The sequence below is a fragment of the Crocuta crocuta genome, unplaced genomic scaffold (genome assembly GCF_008692635.1).
Source record: "Crocuta crocuta isolate KB4526 unplaced genomic scaffold, BGI_CrCroc_1.0 scaffold102, whole genome shotgun sequence".
Taxonomy (NCBI): domain Eukaryota; kingdom Metazoa; phylum Chordata; class Mammalia; order Carnivora; family Hyaenidae; genus Crocuta; species Crocuta crocuta.
This window is the reverse complement of record NW_027530019.1, coordinates 11004525-11022987: the sequence shown is the minus strand read 5'-3', so window position 1 is coordinate 11022987 and position 18463 is coordinate 11004525. Positions and strand designations below refer to the sequence as shown.

Here is an 18463-nt window from a genome sequence, read left to right as displayed (position 1 = left end):
ATACTGTGGACTCTTCCAGCCATAGATTCTTTCCAAAATACCCAGTTTCCTAACCTATTTTAAATGCGAAGATTTCACTTTGCATAATCACTTTCATTAATAAACACTTTATTAAGCACATATTCAATAATTGTTAGTTGTGAAAGAAAAACGTTTTTATATAGTTCCTGTTCCTGAAAGACTTACAACCTAGCTGAGAAATAAGGTCACAAAGAGGAGTAAAATAGCACATACCAAATAAGCAGTACCCATGATCAGTGCTATAAGGAGCTTCATGAGCTAGAGGGTTTTACGAAGCTACAGCTGTTTAAACTATTCGTGTTAGACAAGGAGCACACAGAAATGTGAACAAACTTAAGTAAACATCACAGGAATAGGTATAAAACCACTTTCCTCTAAAAACTGCCTGTGGTATGCCTGGCACAGTGCTTAACATTCGATTCAAAAAATCGAATAATACTAGCTAAAATTTATTCAGTGCCTACTAATTGCCAGGCATTTTAAGCACCTTATATAGATTATCCCATTTAGTTTCCACAGCTCTGAAGCAATTATTTCTCCTATTCCTACTTTTTGGATGAGAAAACAGCATTAGAGAGCTTGAGTAATGTGCCTAGAGTTAGACAGCCAGTAAGTAAGTGGACAGGAGAGATCTGTCTGACAAACTGAGTCTGGAGTCTACACTCTTAACTGCTAGGCCTTGATAGACTGAAAATCCCCAAACTAAGTTTCTGCTATTGGGTTCCCTCCTCCTAACTTGACCTAAATTCAGTACTGACTCTAACTGGTTCTAAAAACTTCTAATGTCTCTAAGATTTTGGACACAAATTGGAATTTCTTCCTTTTCACAAGATGGAATTAAAAGTTAATTTACCTGAAAGCTCAAACATCCACTTACATTATGAATTACAACCATTTCTAAACAGGAGACCCCAGGTGACAAGTGTTATTACATACATGTACAGGATTTTTTTTTTTTTTTACACCATTAACCAAACTGCTTTTATCTTTTGTTTCTAAGCAGTATGCAACTTTTGACGTCCAAGGAGATTATGGACTTGGCTACACTAATGGGATCCAGAAATGGGAGAACTGGGCAATAAATCTGTCACAAAATAGAATTCCTAGATCAGCGTGAATTGGTTAGATCAAGGGAACAATGGCATGCAGCTAAATTCATAGCCCAGAAAAAGCAATCTAAATTACAAACCTCCTGAAGGAAAAGAGAAAAATATGTGGAGAAATAAGTAGATGACTATAAATAAGCCACCAAAGAAGCATATCAGAATATTCAAAGGATATTAACTACAATGTGAATTTCTAATTTACTGAGAAGCTCTTTTAACTTCTGACTTAATGTTTAATCATGTACACAGATAAGCTAATAATGGCACAAGTGTGAAAGAAAAAAATAAAAGTCTCCTAGAGGCTTCAACACTCTAAAACAAGAATAAACTACAGCTATACTGAAAGTAGTAGCAATGTCATTTGAAGGACTAAGCAACTAAACAGGTTTAAGAGTCAGGCTACTGACATTTTAAGACCAAGAAAATGTTGGGGCGTCTGGGTGGCTCAGTCAATTAAGCGTCCGACTTCGGCTCAGGTCATGATCTCAAGGCTTGTGGGTTCGAGCCCCACATAGAGTTCTGTGCTGACAGCTAGCTCAGAGTCTGGAGCCTGCTTCAGATTCTGTGTGTCTCTCTCTCTCTCTCTGACCCTCCCCTGCTCATGCTGTCTCTCTCTCTCTGTCTCAGAAATCAATAAAACATTAAAAAAAATTTTTTTTAAAAACTAAGAACATGTCCTTCAAGGACTTACTCAAAACACTTGTAGCATATACTACAAGTAGAGAAAACGACGTCCTTTTAATACTAAACCATTAACTGAAGATGAAATGCATACCTGGTATAACTAGTACTCAAAAAGTATCTTTAAAATTTTGTATTAGAATGTGTAATGTTTCTCATAATATTCTAAGACTTGAGAAATCACCCAAGCTCTTAACCAGCTCTCTCTCTTACTCGTAACTGAAAATTTCTGCTTCATTAATTAAACTCTTTAGACCACAACTCAGTAACGTAAAAATACAAAAGCCTAATACCCAAATTATAGATATAGGTATAAAATTATGTAATACAAGCTGGAAAACATATATTGCTCAAATAATCCTGACATTGTCAAACTTAAAATACAAACTTATTCAATAAATACTTACTGAAACACTAAATAATAAAGAATAAATCACATTTGGTAGAAGCACCATGTTAATTTACAGCAGGCAAAACATTTTTTACTATAACAGATAGAATAAGAAATATATATGAAGGAAGCTTATACAGTAATACCTTTCCACTAGACATTTTGGGTATCAAATAAAACAATTCACTGGTGTTCAAAAACAAAACTGGAATAAAAACGGTTCTAAACATGGTTATCAACACAGTAAAAATTTCAGATATGTAGCACCTATAGGTAACTTTTATGGAGGGATAATACTGAGGTTTGTTTTGTTTTGTTTTAAGCCAATAGTACAGTAGTTCAAGAGAGGATTCCACTGACATTTTTATGCACAAGACGGCAACCTTAAACTAATCTTTGCAATGAAAGTAAGTTTGAAAGTTACTGGCTGAAAAGTACGGAAACGGAAAATGTATTCTCTACCATATTGTTTCAGATAGCCTTTTTAAAAATCAAAATAATTACTCACCGACTTTGTTCTTTCCTTTGTTTTATTAACTGAACGAGTTCCTTGTCAAAATAATCTTCTTCCTCTTCTTCTCCCTTTCCATCATCTTCTCTCTCCTGGGCATCAACGTTATCTTTGTGCAACTGGCTAGAAATGTGCTTTGCATATGCAGAAAGACCCACTTCTGTGACCCCGCACACTCGGCACTCATGACTACTGTCCCTAGGGAAAGAGGGAGATGAGGGACATTCAATTCTGCCCACTGGCATGGCACACTCACCAGATCTGTTACGGTTTCCTCTGAAAACCACTGCACACTTTGGCACAGTGAAAGATGAGTGCTAATCAATTTTAATGCTCCTTTCATCACTTTTAATACGTTTGTTCATAAGTTATTTTTGTAATGAACTTAAGATTCTTTTCCAGCAATCAAGAGGCAATACACTTCAGAAATAATGTAGTTTAGGAGGAGAAATCTTCTTGAATTGCTGTACTTAAAATCTTGCCAGAGGAAACATGGTGAAAGGGGAGGCAGGGCAGGGGGCTCAGAGCAAACAAGAGTTGCTCTAGAGCACACCCATGATGCCAGCTGCACTCGGAAGCCTGGTGACAGCGCTTCCATTTTATCTCAGGCTCAAGAGCTTTCTCCCAGTGAAAGTTGAGGGGTGGAGAAAAGAGCAGGCAGCCTAGCCAATCCCAATGTGGTAACTAAATCCGACAGGCTGGAGCTCTGCCTGGAAATGTGCAGATTCCAGACCCCAGGGCAAATGACAGGAGGAGTCTCAGCAAACTTTTTTGGTCTGGATGATACATGTGGCCTACATTCTGCTTCAGAAGGGCTTATTTAAAGAGAATGGAAAGCATTTCAGTTGTAGGAAGTTAACAGCTGTGCTAGGCAAATGGTTTTTCTCAAGTTTCAGAAAAAGCAAAAGTTTAGAGAGAAGCAAAACCAGTTCCTGTTAAGAAAGAAAATTGAGCAGTTTTTTTTTTCTTCTACTTTACCCAGTTATTGATAACTCTCATACTTGGCCAGTTTTAAGAAACCAAAATCTTGAATCGACATCCAGAGCTGTAGTAGATGAGTGTTATAACTGTTTTCTTAGCTTCCTGAAATCCATGACTGGTTCAGCTGCCTATGCAGTAACTGATGGGAAACATCTGAATACCATGGCCACAAGTGTAAGCAATGGACAGTAATATCCATTCAATAATCCAAATGGGCTTAACTCTGAATCATTTGTCTTGGGTTTACAGGTGTGTTATTTTTGTACTTCCTATACCAATCTTTATTATTTATTTATTTATTTTATAAGAAGTTTGTTAACATGTATATCCCATGTGTACATGAGATATACCCAAGGAAAATTAGTAACTGTCCTAGGTAACCTAAGCCACCAACTGAAATACAACCTTCAGCTAAAGGCAAAAGAATGAAAAGCAGGAAGGAGGAATAGTTACGGAGGTAAGCAGAAAAAGTTTGGAAAACAATGGTAAGGGTAGTTATGTAGAATTAAGTTGGTGCTTTCTCCAGTGATTAAATTCTCTACTTATGCCAATCTTAAAAAAAAATAAATTCAGAGGTGCCTGGGTGGCTCAGTCAGTTGAACGTCCAACTTTGGCTCAGGTCAAGATCTCAGAGTTTGTTGAGTCTGAAGCCTGCATTGGGCTCACTGCTGTCAGCATCCTCTGTCCTCTCTCTCTCTACCTACCCCGGCCCCTGCTCACAAAAATAAATAAACCTTTAAAAAAACTAACACAAAAAGCCTTCATGTCTTTGATAAGACAGACAGACACACATCATGCACAATAATGTTCTATTCTCCCCTCAAGTATATATATAAAAACATGGTAGAATTCTTATTAATTACCAGAGAACCTCTAAACTGAGCACTTCACTTACCAAAAGATGGTTTCTATAACAGACCACCCGAACATTTATTAACAAAAATAAGGGAGAGGGGGCCACCTGGTGTCTCAGTCAGTTAAGTGTCCGACTTTGGCTCAGGTCACCATCTCGCGGTTAGTGAGTTCAAACCCTGGGTCAGGCTCTGTGCTGACAGCTGAGAGCCCGGAGCCTGCTTCAGATTCTGTCTCTCTCTCTCTCTCTCTCTCTCAAAAATAAACAAACATTAAAAAATTTTAAAACAAAAAAACCTAATTGAATAACTACTAAATTCTGGGCACCATGCTAACTATATGGTTACAGCTATCTAGCATGACAAAGCAGAAATAATGTAAATTAAAACACAGTTTTTCACTTTGTAAGAATGGTGAAAAACACCTCAGAAAAATGGAGAAAATTCACAAGTTTTTACCTTTTTTGAACTTTGTAACCTCAAATGCTCTGGATACAATATAGTCTCCGACATTAAGATTGAAGAGTTCTTACCAGGTTCCCTGAAAATCTCAATACTATTGTCCTAAATATCAATATTCTAATTCCTTCTAATCCTCCAAAAACTTAAATCCATTATTTCACTGTTTTACACTAAAGAATAATCCTCAAATTCCTCCAGTTTACCAAGGATACCCATAATCTTCACTCACAACTAAAATGATGTTAGCTTATTCAAAGTGAATGTTAACTGTGGGGTGTCTGGGTGGCTCAGTTGGTTAACTGTCAGACTTTGGCTCAGGTCATGACCTCATGGTTTGGTCTGTGAGTTTGAGCCCTGTGTCTGGCTATCTGCTGTCAGCACAGAGCCTGCTTTGGATCTTCTGTCTCTCTCTCTCTCTGACTCTCCCCCTCTAGCTCTCACATTCTCTCTCTCAAAAATAAATAAAAACATTTAAGAAAAAAAGTGGATATTAACTTGTAACAGAAACCAAGACTTGTCTCACGGCAACACAGAAAGAAGTTAAAAATATGTTAGGTATAAATCTATCCAGCATCGGAAGAGTCTGAGAACTACAGCTAACCTAGCATATATAGTTTATACTAGAATAAAAATTTGAGTCATACTTACAGAGGTCTTACACCATTATGTTGTACCCCTAAAACTAATGTAACATTGTGTGTCAACAATCCTTTAATTAAAAAAGATTTTTTTAAATTTAAATCATGAAGTCAAAAAGAAAATTCAAATAAAGTGCATTTTCTGGTTAGAAAATCTTTTTGGCTTTAAACTCTCTAAAACTATGAAAAATGTTTTAGTCCACTTTTCTCCCTAAAAACTTATAGAATACTAAACTGTATTTTGTAGTACCAGGGATATCATTCCAAAAGGTTTTTTGTTGTTGTTTTAAGTTTTCAAAGTTTGGGGTTTTTTGTTTTGTTTTGTTTGTTTTAAGAGAGAGAGACAGACAGTATAAGGAGGACAGGGGCATAGAGTGAGGGAAAGAGAGAATCCCAAGAGAAAGAATCCTCTATGCACGGCCAGCAGAGACCGGACGCAGGGCTCAAACCCGCAAAACCATGAGATCATGACTTGAGCCAACACCAAGAGTCGGATGCTTAACTGACTGAGCACCCAGGCACCCCAAAAAGGTATTCTTAAATAAAATTCCTGATTATACCCTTACTTCTAAAATGTAGAGAATTTTTCTCATGTCCAAACTATCAAAATCTCTCTTTTCAGAAATTACTGGACGACTGTACTGTTTAAAATATTAAGGAATGTAGTATAGACAATATTTAACTCTGTTAAAAATAGACATCCATAATCATAAACCCACACACTGTAATCCCTAAAGCACAGACATATGCTGGACATGAAACAAATAGTCAAACACAGATTTTTAAAACATATGGGATTTCCTTGTAAGAAAGTGTATTAATCATAGTTCTAAAGTTACATTTAATTTTTAACAATAAAGTTGCATTTAATAGAAAAACACCTAAAGAGATCCTGTCCAGAAGGGTGCAGGAAATAAGTGCAATATAAAGTTAACACTAAAAGCAAACTATCCAAAAACAAAAGTCCCTAACATTTTTATTATATATTAATTCTCATTTAAAAGCGCGAGAGAGGGAGAGAGAATCTTTGTGAAAAACATCAAAATGAGAAAAAAGAGAACCCACATTTATCTTGGGAAAGAACAGGGGGTTAGGACAACCACATCTCTTAAAAATGGAAATGTGTCTGGGTCTGGAAGCAAGAATATTACCTGTTCTACATATAGTATGCATGAATGCTTCTACATATGATGTTAGGGAAACCACATATTTTAAAAAAGTTAATGGCAAATTAAATAATATTTTAGTGATGCTACTTCCCAATTTTCTATCAAATAACAAGTTAAAATACTTACTATTTTGTATAACTACATAAGTGATTGTTGGGGGGAAAGTACTGCTTTACTTCCTGACTAATAAAAGAAAAAACTGTTCTCAGGACATTTAAAGGAGGGCCCAAATTAACTTCATCCTGTTACCACACAATTTCCTCTCATGTGTGAAAGGCAAAGCCTTAAGATATTCTATCCATAAGCTTTTCTTTATTAAGCCTGCTCTAACTATACCACAACAGCTGGTTGATAAATAAAGTTGTGCCCTTTTAATAGCATTTATCTGTAGAAACAGGCCATGCATCTGAATAAGCACAGTGGGGAAAAAATAGGGGAATGCTCCAGATGTCCAAAATTGTGAACCAAATAAGAAATGTCTTACTTGTCATTCAAGTTTGCATTCAAAACCTAGAAAATACGTTTTTTACATTTCTTAACCAGATCACAACTAAAAATTAGAGTGATACAAATATAAATAGTCTTAACATCAGAAAGCCAGTAATTAAACATGAATTCCACAGGAAATAATCACAAACTGATGAGAGGAAGGAAAAATAATGACTGATAACTATTTGTCCCTATGGTGCAAATTAGGGATTAATAGTTTGTCACTATAGTAAATGCTCCAAGTAAGTAAATGATTTTTGAAATTTTGCTTTTTATAGTTTTATAAGCTGTTTTTCCTTGCTATCTGCTTTGCCTTCTCCCTTATAATTTATTACAGGCCAGGAAGCCATATAAAACTTGTTAGCACTGTATCCAAAATATGAATAAATAAGCACTAAGGTGTATCCCTCTAATAAAATGAGTTTGGATGCTAAGGTTGACATTTAAAAAAAATATATTTCTATTTATTTCTAGGAGAGAGAGAGAGAGACAGCATGAGCAGGGGAGGGTCAGAGAGAGAGGGAGATACAGACTCTGAAATAGGCTCCAGGCTCTGAGCTGGCAGTCAGCACAGAGCCTGACGTGGGGCTCGAACCCACGAACCTCGAGATCATGACCTAAGCGAAAGTCAGACGCTTAACCGACTAAGCCACCCAGGCGCCCCTAAGGTTGACATTTTTATTGTCAACATGGATGCTTTGAAATGCTTTCTCCTTGATTATTTGACTATGCTCCAAATAACTAGAAATGATACACAAAATCCCCAAAGCACAGTTAAGTTGATGGGTAGGAGTAGAGGAAAAAAGTTACTGAACAATAAATACATGGCATGTAGTTCAGTTACGTAAGACAAAATCATATATATCTGCATATAAATATAAACCTATGCATAGACACAGAAAAAGATGTGGGTAAGATATACACCAAACTGATGACTTTCTTATAAAAAGGAAGTAGGAATGGAGGCAGAGTGGGGAGGTAATATAGGGGTGAGAGGAGTTCTACCTTTTTTTTTTACTTTTCACAATTCTATATTGACAAAAAGGCATTATTAGCCTTGGAATAAAATTGGCTTCTCTCTTAAGGATTACTTAGATTTACTGACCTCATCATATGTTTTGTTTGATTTACAATATAGTCAGGTAGCAGGTAAACAGCCCAGAAAAAGGTGAATTCCAAAAGAAGTCTGCTGGAAATGGGATGAGGTAATTAGGATAATCCATACTGAGAGAATCATAGGTTGACTATATTTCATAGGCTTCAAATGATAATGAGTTAAAGATTATAAGGATTCAAGATATTATGATAACAATTCTCCACATTAAATCTGAATGAAAGCCTTTTTTTATACTGCTGTTAAGACCTAATCTTCACAAAGGAATGGAGACCATGGAAAAAGTTCACTACTATGCGAAACAGATGGTGAAAGTTTCCTACCATATTAATTTGCCCACACAATCTAAAACCATATTACTTAAAATGCAAATAATTTCAACTGACTTAGGGTGGCATCATGATCAAAGCTTGTATCTATAATTCATGCAGTAAGATAAAATTAATTTTAAAAAAGATAAAATTAATATTTCTCAGTTTCCCAATCTTTCTCTATTCCATACTGTCTCCAAACCTCAAATTCAAATAAGTGAAAAACATCAAAAAAGAACCACAGATGGGGGTGGGGGTGGGAAGACATGGAATATACACATATGCTATATTTAATTTTTTTATTTTTTAAAATGTTTCTTATTTATTTCTGAGAGAGAAAGAGGCAGCGTGAGCAGGGGAGGGTCAGAGAGAGGGAGACACAGAATCTGAAGCAGGTTCCAATCTCTGAGCTAGCTGTTAGCACACAGCCCGATGCGGGGCTCGAACCCACGAACTGTGAGATCATGACCTGAGCTGAAGTTGGATGCTTAGCCGACTGAGCCACCCAGGCGCCCCTATTTAATTTTTAAAGGTGCTTACTTATTAGATTTTCTTTCTTTAATAAAAGTCTCAAGTTTTGCAGTGCAAAACAGCATTCTTAAATATTCAAAGTTTGTACCCTGATTTTATTTATACCAATGCGACTCACTGCCATTCAGCACACTTTGGACTTCTCAGAAAATCCCAGCAACTCTAAAGGTCTATGGAATATAACAATTTGTAACACTGCGGAGGCAATTAACATGAAATGTCTTAGTTTCAAGACTGGTGTGTCTGGGGGCGCCTAGGTGGCTCAGTCGGTTGGGCATCGACTTTGGCTCAGGTCATGATCTCATGGTTCGTGGGTTTGAGCCCCATGTCAGGCTCTGTGCTGACAGCTAGCTCAGAGCCTGGAGCCTGCTTCAGATTCTGTATCTCCCTCTCTCTCTCACCCTCCCCTGCCCACGCTGTCTCTCTCTCTCAGGAAATAAATTAAAAAAACATTTTAAAAAATTAAAAAAAAAAAAAAAAGACTGGTGTGTCTGGATGAGAAAATTTACTGCTGAGGATCAGCTCATCCCCACCCACCTTTGTTGAAATCTGCTTGTTAGAGTTGCTGTGAATTCCACACATTCTAGATACACAAAGATTTATCCTGTTTGAATGCCAAAAAAAAAAGAACTACTGTGCTCATTACTAATTCTGAAAGATAGCTCTATGTCATAGGACAGTATTCATTTCTGAAGGATTACTATGAAACAAGCTAACAGGCATCCTCAGTCCCTGCAGCTCCGCCTACATTCGCAAGTTGTGGAAGACAGCCGTTCTCATACCTGCCCTTCAGGTTCTCAAGCTCCCTGTGATGCAACATGCTCCGCATGTGTTCGTCCATCTCCTTCAAAATTAAAGAAAGCAGATTAAACTCAGGGGGGTTGCTTTGGGAAAAGAAATTCCTCTGTTTTTATTCAATCAACAACTAGGCTTCAAGTTCTTGTGTCATTAGTGTTTGTCGTGGTCACCCTTCTCAATTCAATAGTGAAACCAGTTCCTCTTAATTCTTCAGCTGTGTTTTAGGCATTTTTCATTCTTAATTAAAAGAATTGTTAAGAAAACCTAATTAAATGGCTTTCCAAAAAGGTTAAAAAGTATATTTCTTCAAGGGGGCAAAAGATTTAAGAATAAACTATGTGGGTTGAATTCTATCTCAAAATTAACTACAGTTTGGCTACTTTTCTCCAGACTTCCTTTCCCTACTCAACCGATAGTTTCTCAAGAGTAAATTACAACTGTTACTCAAGTCTTGGCCAGGGCTTGGCATACAGTTGTCAACATCTGCTGCATTAACAGACGGATATATCAATTCTATGTAGAAAATAGGGATATAACAAAACTTCTCTGTGGTTGATTAGGAAGTATTTAAAAACTGCTTTGAACACAGCAGCTCAATAATGCTTTCATCTTCACTGCCCACTCTTCCCCAACTGATTTGTTTGGTTCTGATGAGATGTTTGAAAACTTACTAGGTTCTCCCCTCCCTCCATCCCATTCTTAGTGGGAAGAAAATGAAATCTGTGGGAAGAGCTTCCACCTAAAAACATATGCACACACCTCCAAAAACTCAAAAAGCTGTAAATGTCTAGCCCCTTGTCATGCACAAGTATACATAGGAAGCACGCTATAATTAAAGAATGACTGTTAATGTGTATAATAAAAGGGCTTCTGTAATTGTTGAGTATTACTATTTTTTTTTTTGAAATATTTTTTTAAATTTTTATTTATTTCTAGGAGGGAGAGGAGACAGCGTGAGCAGGGGAGGGTCAGAGAGAGAGGGAGACACAGACTCTGAAATAGGCTCCAGGCTCCGAGCTGGCAGTCAGCACAGAGCCCGACGTGGGGCTCGAACCCACGAACCGTGAGATCATGACCTAAGCGAAAGTCGAATGCCTAACCGACTAAGCCACCCAGGCACCCCGAGTATTACTATTAACTTTACCCTGTGTTTAAGTGGCTCAAACATTTCTCTACATGAACTGCACAACAGTGTTGACAGAATAGTATTAATTTCACAAGGATACAAGGAAACACAGAAGCTAACTCCTTTATTCACCAAATATTTATCACTGCTTATTATAAATACAGAGTTAGGCACTGAAGGGATAAATGTGAAAATAATCCCATATTTGACACCAAAGCACTGTAACCATCTAGTGCATTGAGATTTCTCATTTTATACAATTAATTTGTCAGAGTACGATTCAATAACCTATTCTTACTTTATCTATTACAGTGTGACAAATAGGGAGGTGATTCAAAACACATCCCTTAAATGACAATTTTATTGAAGATGACCATCATTTCCTTCCTATCTCTACAAATGCTTCATTTGGAGGATAGCTTTATATGTGACGCCCTTCTACCTACAACTGATTGGCCATAACTAGAATGAACACTTACAGAGCTGAAAGCTGAGTCAAGTTAGTGACATAAGAACAAAAAAATCCATGAATACATGACACCTACTCAAATCCCTATGCATCCTTTTGTTCAATTTTTCCTTATATGAGATTTACATATGCCAAATCCCCTTTTCTTGAGCTAAATTTAAGTTCCTCTGTTTCTTGCAACCATTCATGACCAAAACAGCATTCAATGACATAGGTAATCCTCTCTGATATAAAAATTAATTCTGTATTCTATTTCTGTTATAAAAATGTTACCATTCAAAATTTGTTTTGATGTGACTTCTGATTGTCTAAAACACTTCGCACATCTTTTCCTAAATTTACATCTGAAATTCTCTCCCATCCTGCTTCAAGGAATGAATGCAAACTGTGCCAACCAACTGAGCTTTCAAAATAACTAGGAAAGATCCATGGGCATGGGATTAAAGTAATAGTCTCAAATGCATACTTGCTCAGTTATCAAGCTTCTATTTAGTTCTTCTATATTAATAGTATGCTTTTTAAAGGAGAAGGAGGAAGGAAAATTTTTTTTTAAGATTTGGCAGTTGAACAAATTTAGAAAACACTGAATACAACCAATTTTTTTTTTAGTATCTTAACTCCGGGGCTTCTCAGCCTTTCATAAATTATTGAGCATCAGAATGCTCAGGGACGCAGTATATAGCTTTTCCCCATTCTTATGGTATTTTTAGGTTCTTTTTCTTCTCCATAGTATATTTAAAGAAATCAGGATTATGCTACTTTGGGAGGTTAGAGGAAAGCACTGCTTCAACATAAGTTGTTCATAATGTACCTAAAACTATCAGAATTATTCCTTTCAACTAACCCATCCTAATTTCTTAGACCACATTAATCTTTTTTTTCTTTTAATGTTTACTTGTTTATTTCTGAGAGAGAGAGGGAGAGAGAGGGAACACACATGTGAGTGCAGGGAGAGGTAGAGAGAGAGGGAGACAGAATCCCAAGCAGACTCTGCACTGTCAACACACAGCCCGAGGTGGGGCTTGAACCCACCAAGCCTTGTTATCATGACCTGAGCTGAAATCAAAAGTTGGAGGCTCAAATGACGGAGCTACCCAGGCACCACTAGACCACATTAATCTTAACACTTAAATCACACCGTTCCCTCACTTAAAAACCCATAATTGGCAGGGCACCTGGATGGTTCAGTCGGTTAGGCATTCAACTTCAGCTCAGGTCAGGATCTCATGATTCATGAGTTCGAGCCCATCAGGCTCTCAGCTGTCGGTGCAGAGCCCACTTCTGAAATTCTGTCCCTGCTTCTTCTGCCCCTCCATGCCCCCACTGCTCATACTCTCTCTCAAAAACAAACATTAAAAAAAACACCTATAATTGGCATTTCCTAAGGCAGGAGTAGGTAATCAATCTAGCTCTTAATTTAATTTCATTAAGATCCATGGAAAAATATGGAGAAAAATGTCTTAAACAAGAAATGTCAAAAAACTTAAAATGGAAAAATTTGAAGTATCACAAGATAGGGCTCCTACACCACAAAAGTCTGAAGCCATACTTCTGAATGTCTGCCTAGCCCTCTCATACCTTCTCTATTTTCCATCTGCCTCCAATCTGAAAGGAGCCATAAGGAATTTTTATTACAAATTTGCATAAACTCTGGTCAAAATTTTTTTAAACTAGAAGAACAGTTCTTCTACTTTTGTAAAAGACATCAGCCATAGTATTGAACATGATTTTAGAATCTCAACTGGGTGCTTGGGTGGCTCAATCAGTGAAGCATCAGACTTGTGATTTTGGCCAGGTCGTGATCTCAGGGGTTCATGAGTTCAAGTCCCATGTGCTGGCGGCATGGAGCCTACTTGGGATTCTTCCCCTCTCCCACTTGCATTTTCTCTAAGTCAATAAAATTAAAAAAAATATTAATGAACAAATAAATAAATAAAATCTTAGTTGATTTTTTCATCACTAATAGAAATCCTAAATAGGAAAAGAAAAAAAAAATTTCTTCACCCCAGCCTACTGGATGGGTCATAATCAAATCCCTCAGCCTGGCATTCAACATGGTTTATAACTACCTGCATTTAAATTAACAAATTACATTGCAGTCCCACTATTCCCAAACAAAACTGTTTTAATCAGATATAGCCCCTATGACAACTGTTATACTCCATTCTATCTCTGTAGTTTTGTACATGTTATTCCACCTGAAATATCTCTTTTATTTCTGTAAACCATCTTACTCCTAAACATCTTTCTAGGTTCATTCAAACTTCCCAGGCTAACTTAGCTCATGATAATCTTCCCAGTTCTCTGAATTTTCAGTGAGAATCCACAATATCTTAAAAGCTTAGAGGGGCGCCAGGGTGGCTCAGTCAGTTAAGCATCCAACTTCGGCTCCAGTCACAATCTCCCAGTTCTTGAGTTCGAGCCCTGCGTCAGGCTCTGTGCTGACAGCTCAGAGCCTGAAGCCTGCTTCGGATTCTGTGTCTCCTTATCTCTCTGCCCCTCCTCTGCTCACGCTCTGTCTCTCTCAAAAATAAACATTAAAAAAAATTTTTAAAAACCGACAGAAAAATTTATCAGTATTTAAGCTAGCAGTACTACTTTAAAACCAAACAATAAAGGCTAGAAAAAGCAAAAAGTGACACAAATTGCAGCCAATTTCCCTCAGGTACAAATAAGTTCTTTTCAGGTCTGAAAGTTGTTTTCCTCTGAGCAACACTCCCACCTTGTGGACATCTAGGATATTGTTAACTCCATTTCTGCTGTGCTACACTTTCCACAAGTATGGGCAGAAACAGAATGTGGGTATGGACAACAAATGCTGTATTCTTAGCTCATTAGATAATAGTATAACCTCAAATAAATTGAATTTTATTTATTTTTTTTAATGTTTTATTTATTTCTGAGAGAGAAAGAGAAAGAGAGAGAGAGGCAATGTGAGCAGGGGAGGGTCAGAGTGAGGGAGACACAGAATCTGAAGCAGGCTCCAGGCTGACCTGGCTGTCAGCACAGAGCCCGATGCAGGGCTCAAACCCATGAACTGTGAGATCATGACCTGAGCCGAAGTCGGATGCCTAACCAACTGAGCCACCCAGGCACCCCTAAATAAATTGAATTTTAAGGCATGTTCTCTATAACTGGTTACTGACTAAATTAGTAACTATTTATTATTGACTTTTGAGTATCCTCAAATTCTGGGTAGAGATTTAATAATGTAGCTACTGGCTTTATGGGACAGTAAAAAAGAAACCAGTGGAACGAGACTATGATTTAGGAAACAAGCATAAATAAGATACCATTAAAAGCTTTCACCTATCTACAAATTCTACATGTCATCTTTAGAAAACAAAGGAAAAAAAAAAAGGATCAGTCATAAAAGCCTCAGATTCTCCCTCTTCTATTTATTACCTTTCTTGAGCTGTACACAATGTGGCACAATATGCATTTTCGTTCTCGTACCATAGTGACCAGATCTGAAGCACTCAACGTCACACCTGCAATGAGGAAGTAACAAATTAGTAACCTTTTTCTTCCCAGATGTCTTCTGAGATTCATCTTAACATAGCTAAAAATACAAGTCTTGCATCTCCCTCACCTCTACCCTGCTCTTCCCAGTCTTCCCACCCTGGTAAATGAAAATTCAAATTTTGGAAGTCATCCTTGATCCCTCTTTCTCACCCCATATCCACCCTCATCAGCAAATTCTGCCAGTCCTACCCTGAAATGTATCCCAAATCCACCCCCGCCTCGCTACTTAGAACATCTGTCATCTCACATGGCACTAGCCTACTGACTTGACCCTCTAGCTCCAGTCTTATCCTCTTAAAGTCTATTTTCAAAACAGGAGCCAAAGAGTCTCACACAGGATTCTTTTACAATTTAAGTCATATCATTTAATTCCTCTGCACAAAATCTTCCAAGAGTCCCATCTCACTCACAGGACATCCAGTCCCTCGCCATGGGCCACAAAATCTGCTTCTCTCAATCTGACTCCATGTGCCACCATACCACTCTTCTTGCTAGTCCTTGATCACACCAGGGATTCTCCTACCTTACAGTTTCTTATTTCCTATTCTCTCTGCCTGGAATATGCTTCCTTAAGAGGTCTTTATGGTTCTCATAGCTCTTTCTCTCAAGTACCTAAAATGCTGCTTCATCAAGGAGGCCTTCCCTGATCTATACTAGCTGTATCTTTTGCTCCCCATTCCTTCTATCCTATTAACCTGCTTATTTTTTTGCTGCAAAAAGCTTTATTGTTTCCATTTGGTCCACCGCTTGGGAGAGGGCTCCATGGCAGTTAAAAAGCTGCCTAGAGGCTGCATGGAGAGGCTCAGGCAGAAGCCTGACACCAAGGGGATGGCAGAGAGCCCCTCAAAGGGCTCTAGAGGCTCTCAATCATGCTTGAGGGTGAGCCTTTGGAGTAGATACCTGCCCAGGCCAGCCTGGGGACCAGCCAGCTTGCAGAGGTTTGTCAGGTAGTTGCCCATCTTCTCAATGGTTTCACCTGCTCATCTAGGACATGGCTTTCTAAGAAATTACAGAGATGAGGGTCTGCATGGGCAAAACCCAAGGCATGAAGATACAAAAGGGCCTGGTTCAGTTTCTTCTCCAGGACCACAGTGTCTCCCTTAGTGTCCAAGATTTCACCCCACCCAACTTGGGGCAGTTGCTGCATATTGTGTTAGAGGGTGCATCCCCCCTCCCCCACCACTAGTTTTGCATCTTCAGGAGATAGTGGTCACCCTCACACTTCTCCTCAGTTAACTTGTAGAAGTGCCAGAACCACAACATCATGGTTGAAATATAAGCCCAGAGAGAAGTAGGTATAGGAAGCCTACAGATACAGGTTGACCAGCTGGTTGACAGCAGCCACCATCTCGGTGGAATAATTCTGACAAATCCAAGAGCTCATGTTTGATTGGCAATAAGGAACTAAGCTTAAAAAAATAAAAACAGCATTAGCTGGTCTTAGAGGCAAAGGATAGCTTAGAAGATGGCTCCGAAGGTTGCAACTGGAAAAGAGGTCGGAGAGTGGTAGAAGGCTATAAGGTGTCCCTGGGTCTGATACATCCAAATACTGCTGAAAGAAGAGGCAGATCCATGGAACTCCTGGGTTTGCTACCCTAATTTTTATATTTTTTAATAGCACTGTGGTAGACTGTTTCTGTAGAGGGCCACAATGTTATCGCTGGTCCTGTGTGTTCTTTTGCAATTTAATCTTATCACCACCACCTATGGAAAGGTGTGGTTCATTTATTTTCCCTTCTTGTAATTCCCTTACATCTTAGTGTTTACCTCAACTTTAATTAACGTTTACGTGCAGTATTTTCTTTCATTCAACAAGCATTTATTGAGCAGCAAGCACTATTCTAAGAGTTGGGGAAACAATGATAAAGAAGCTATGTCCAGAACTTTTTTTTAAGATTTTAAGTAATCTCTACACCCAACGTGGGGCTCCAGCTCACAACACTGAGATCAAGAGTTGCATGCTCTACCAACTGAGCCAGCCTACCATCCCTGTCCAGAAATGTTTTTAATATTGGTTCAAGTTATTAATCATCAAAGCAAAACGGGAACAAAAAACTTAGAATCAACAGAGTCAATGGAAAAGTTTGACTTTCTGACATAAGCAACAGCAGCTATTGTGGTGTTTTTATATATTTAGTCAAGTGAGAACGAAGCACTAAAATACAAAGTATGTTTCTACTTAATAAAGCCAAAGGCATCAACTCCTAGTAAACAGAAAAAGAAATAAAGTCATATAATAAAATATTCCCGTGCAGCCACTCTGGAAAACAGTATGCAGATTCCTCAAAAAATTAAAAATAGAATTATCGTATGACCCAGCAATTGCATGACTAGGTATTTATCCAACGGGTACAAAAATGCTGATTCAAAGTGGCACATGCACCCCAATGTTTACATTATCAACAATAGCCAAATTACGGAAAGACCTAAATGTCCATCGACTGATGAATGTATAAAGACGACTTGTGTGTGTGTGTGTGTGTGTGTGCGCGCGCGCTATTTGACAATGAAAAATAATGAAATCTTGCCATTTGCAACAACGTAGACCGAGCTAGAGGATACTATGTTAAGAGAAATAAGTCAGTGAAAGACAGATATCATATGATTTCACTCATATGTGGAATCTGAGAAACACATCAGATGAACACTGGGGAAGGGAAGGAAAAAGAAGATAAAAATAGAGAGGGAGGCAAACTGTAAGAAGACTCTTAAATACAGAGAACAAACAGGGTTGCTGGAAAGGAGGTGGGGGGATGGGCTACATGGGTGATGGGCATGAAGGAGGGCATATGTTGGGATGAGGACTGGGTGTCATATGTAAGAGACGAAGCACTAAATTCTACTCGTGAAACCAACACTACACTATATGTTAACTAACTTGGATTTAAATAAATAAAAATAAAACAATATTCTCTATCAACCTTTTAACCAAAGACTCCCTCTTTTTAATTTTTCCTTTCACAAGCTCCATATTCCTAGTCTGCATGAATCAATTTTCATGTCTGTAAAAAATAAAAAGTATAATTGCTAGCAAAGCATTTAATCAATAAGGAACACCTAGCATTTAAGCACTAAAGTGATAGGATTCCAGCCAAATACAAAGGAAGTTTAATTTCTATATTCTTAATCTGGGTTAATATATGATTTTCATTAAGCTTTCTGAAATACTCAAATTAGCTCACAGCTTTCTAGAGGAGAACCACTGCTCTCTTTCAAGGTCTTAAGGCTTAGAAGTCAAGGAAATAGAAACTGCCAAACTCTGTAATCTCAAAGTGCTTGAGAGGTTACA

General features: G+C 37.8%; 1 protein-coding gene across 2 annotated transcripts in view; it reads right to left on the bottom strand.

Annotated features, from left to right (window-relative positions):
• Nucleotides 1-18463, bottom strand: part of ZNF106 (zinc finger protein 106) — a 59658-nt gene that overhangs the window by 28229 nt on the left and 12966 nt on the right. For both annotated transcript variants that reach the window (XM_077764597.1, XM_077764598.1), the window contains exons 2-4: nucleotides 15055-15140; nucleotides 10039-10100; nucleotides 2708-2908 (exon numbers count right to left, since the gene is read on the bottom strand). In XM_077764597.1, coding sequence (XP_077620723.1) covers nucleotides 2708-2908; nucleotides 10039-10100; nucleotides 15055-15108 — 317 coding nt within the window. In that variant the 5' untranslated portion in view covers nucleotides 15109-15140. The remainder of the gene's footprint in view (nucleotides 1-2707; nucleotides 2909-10038; nucleotides 10101-15054; nucleotides 15141-18463) is intronic.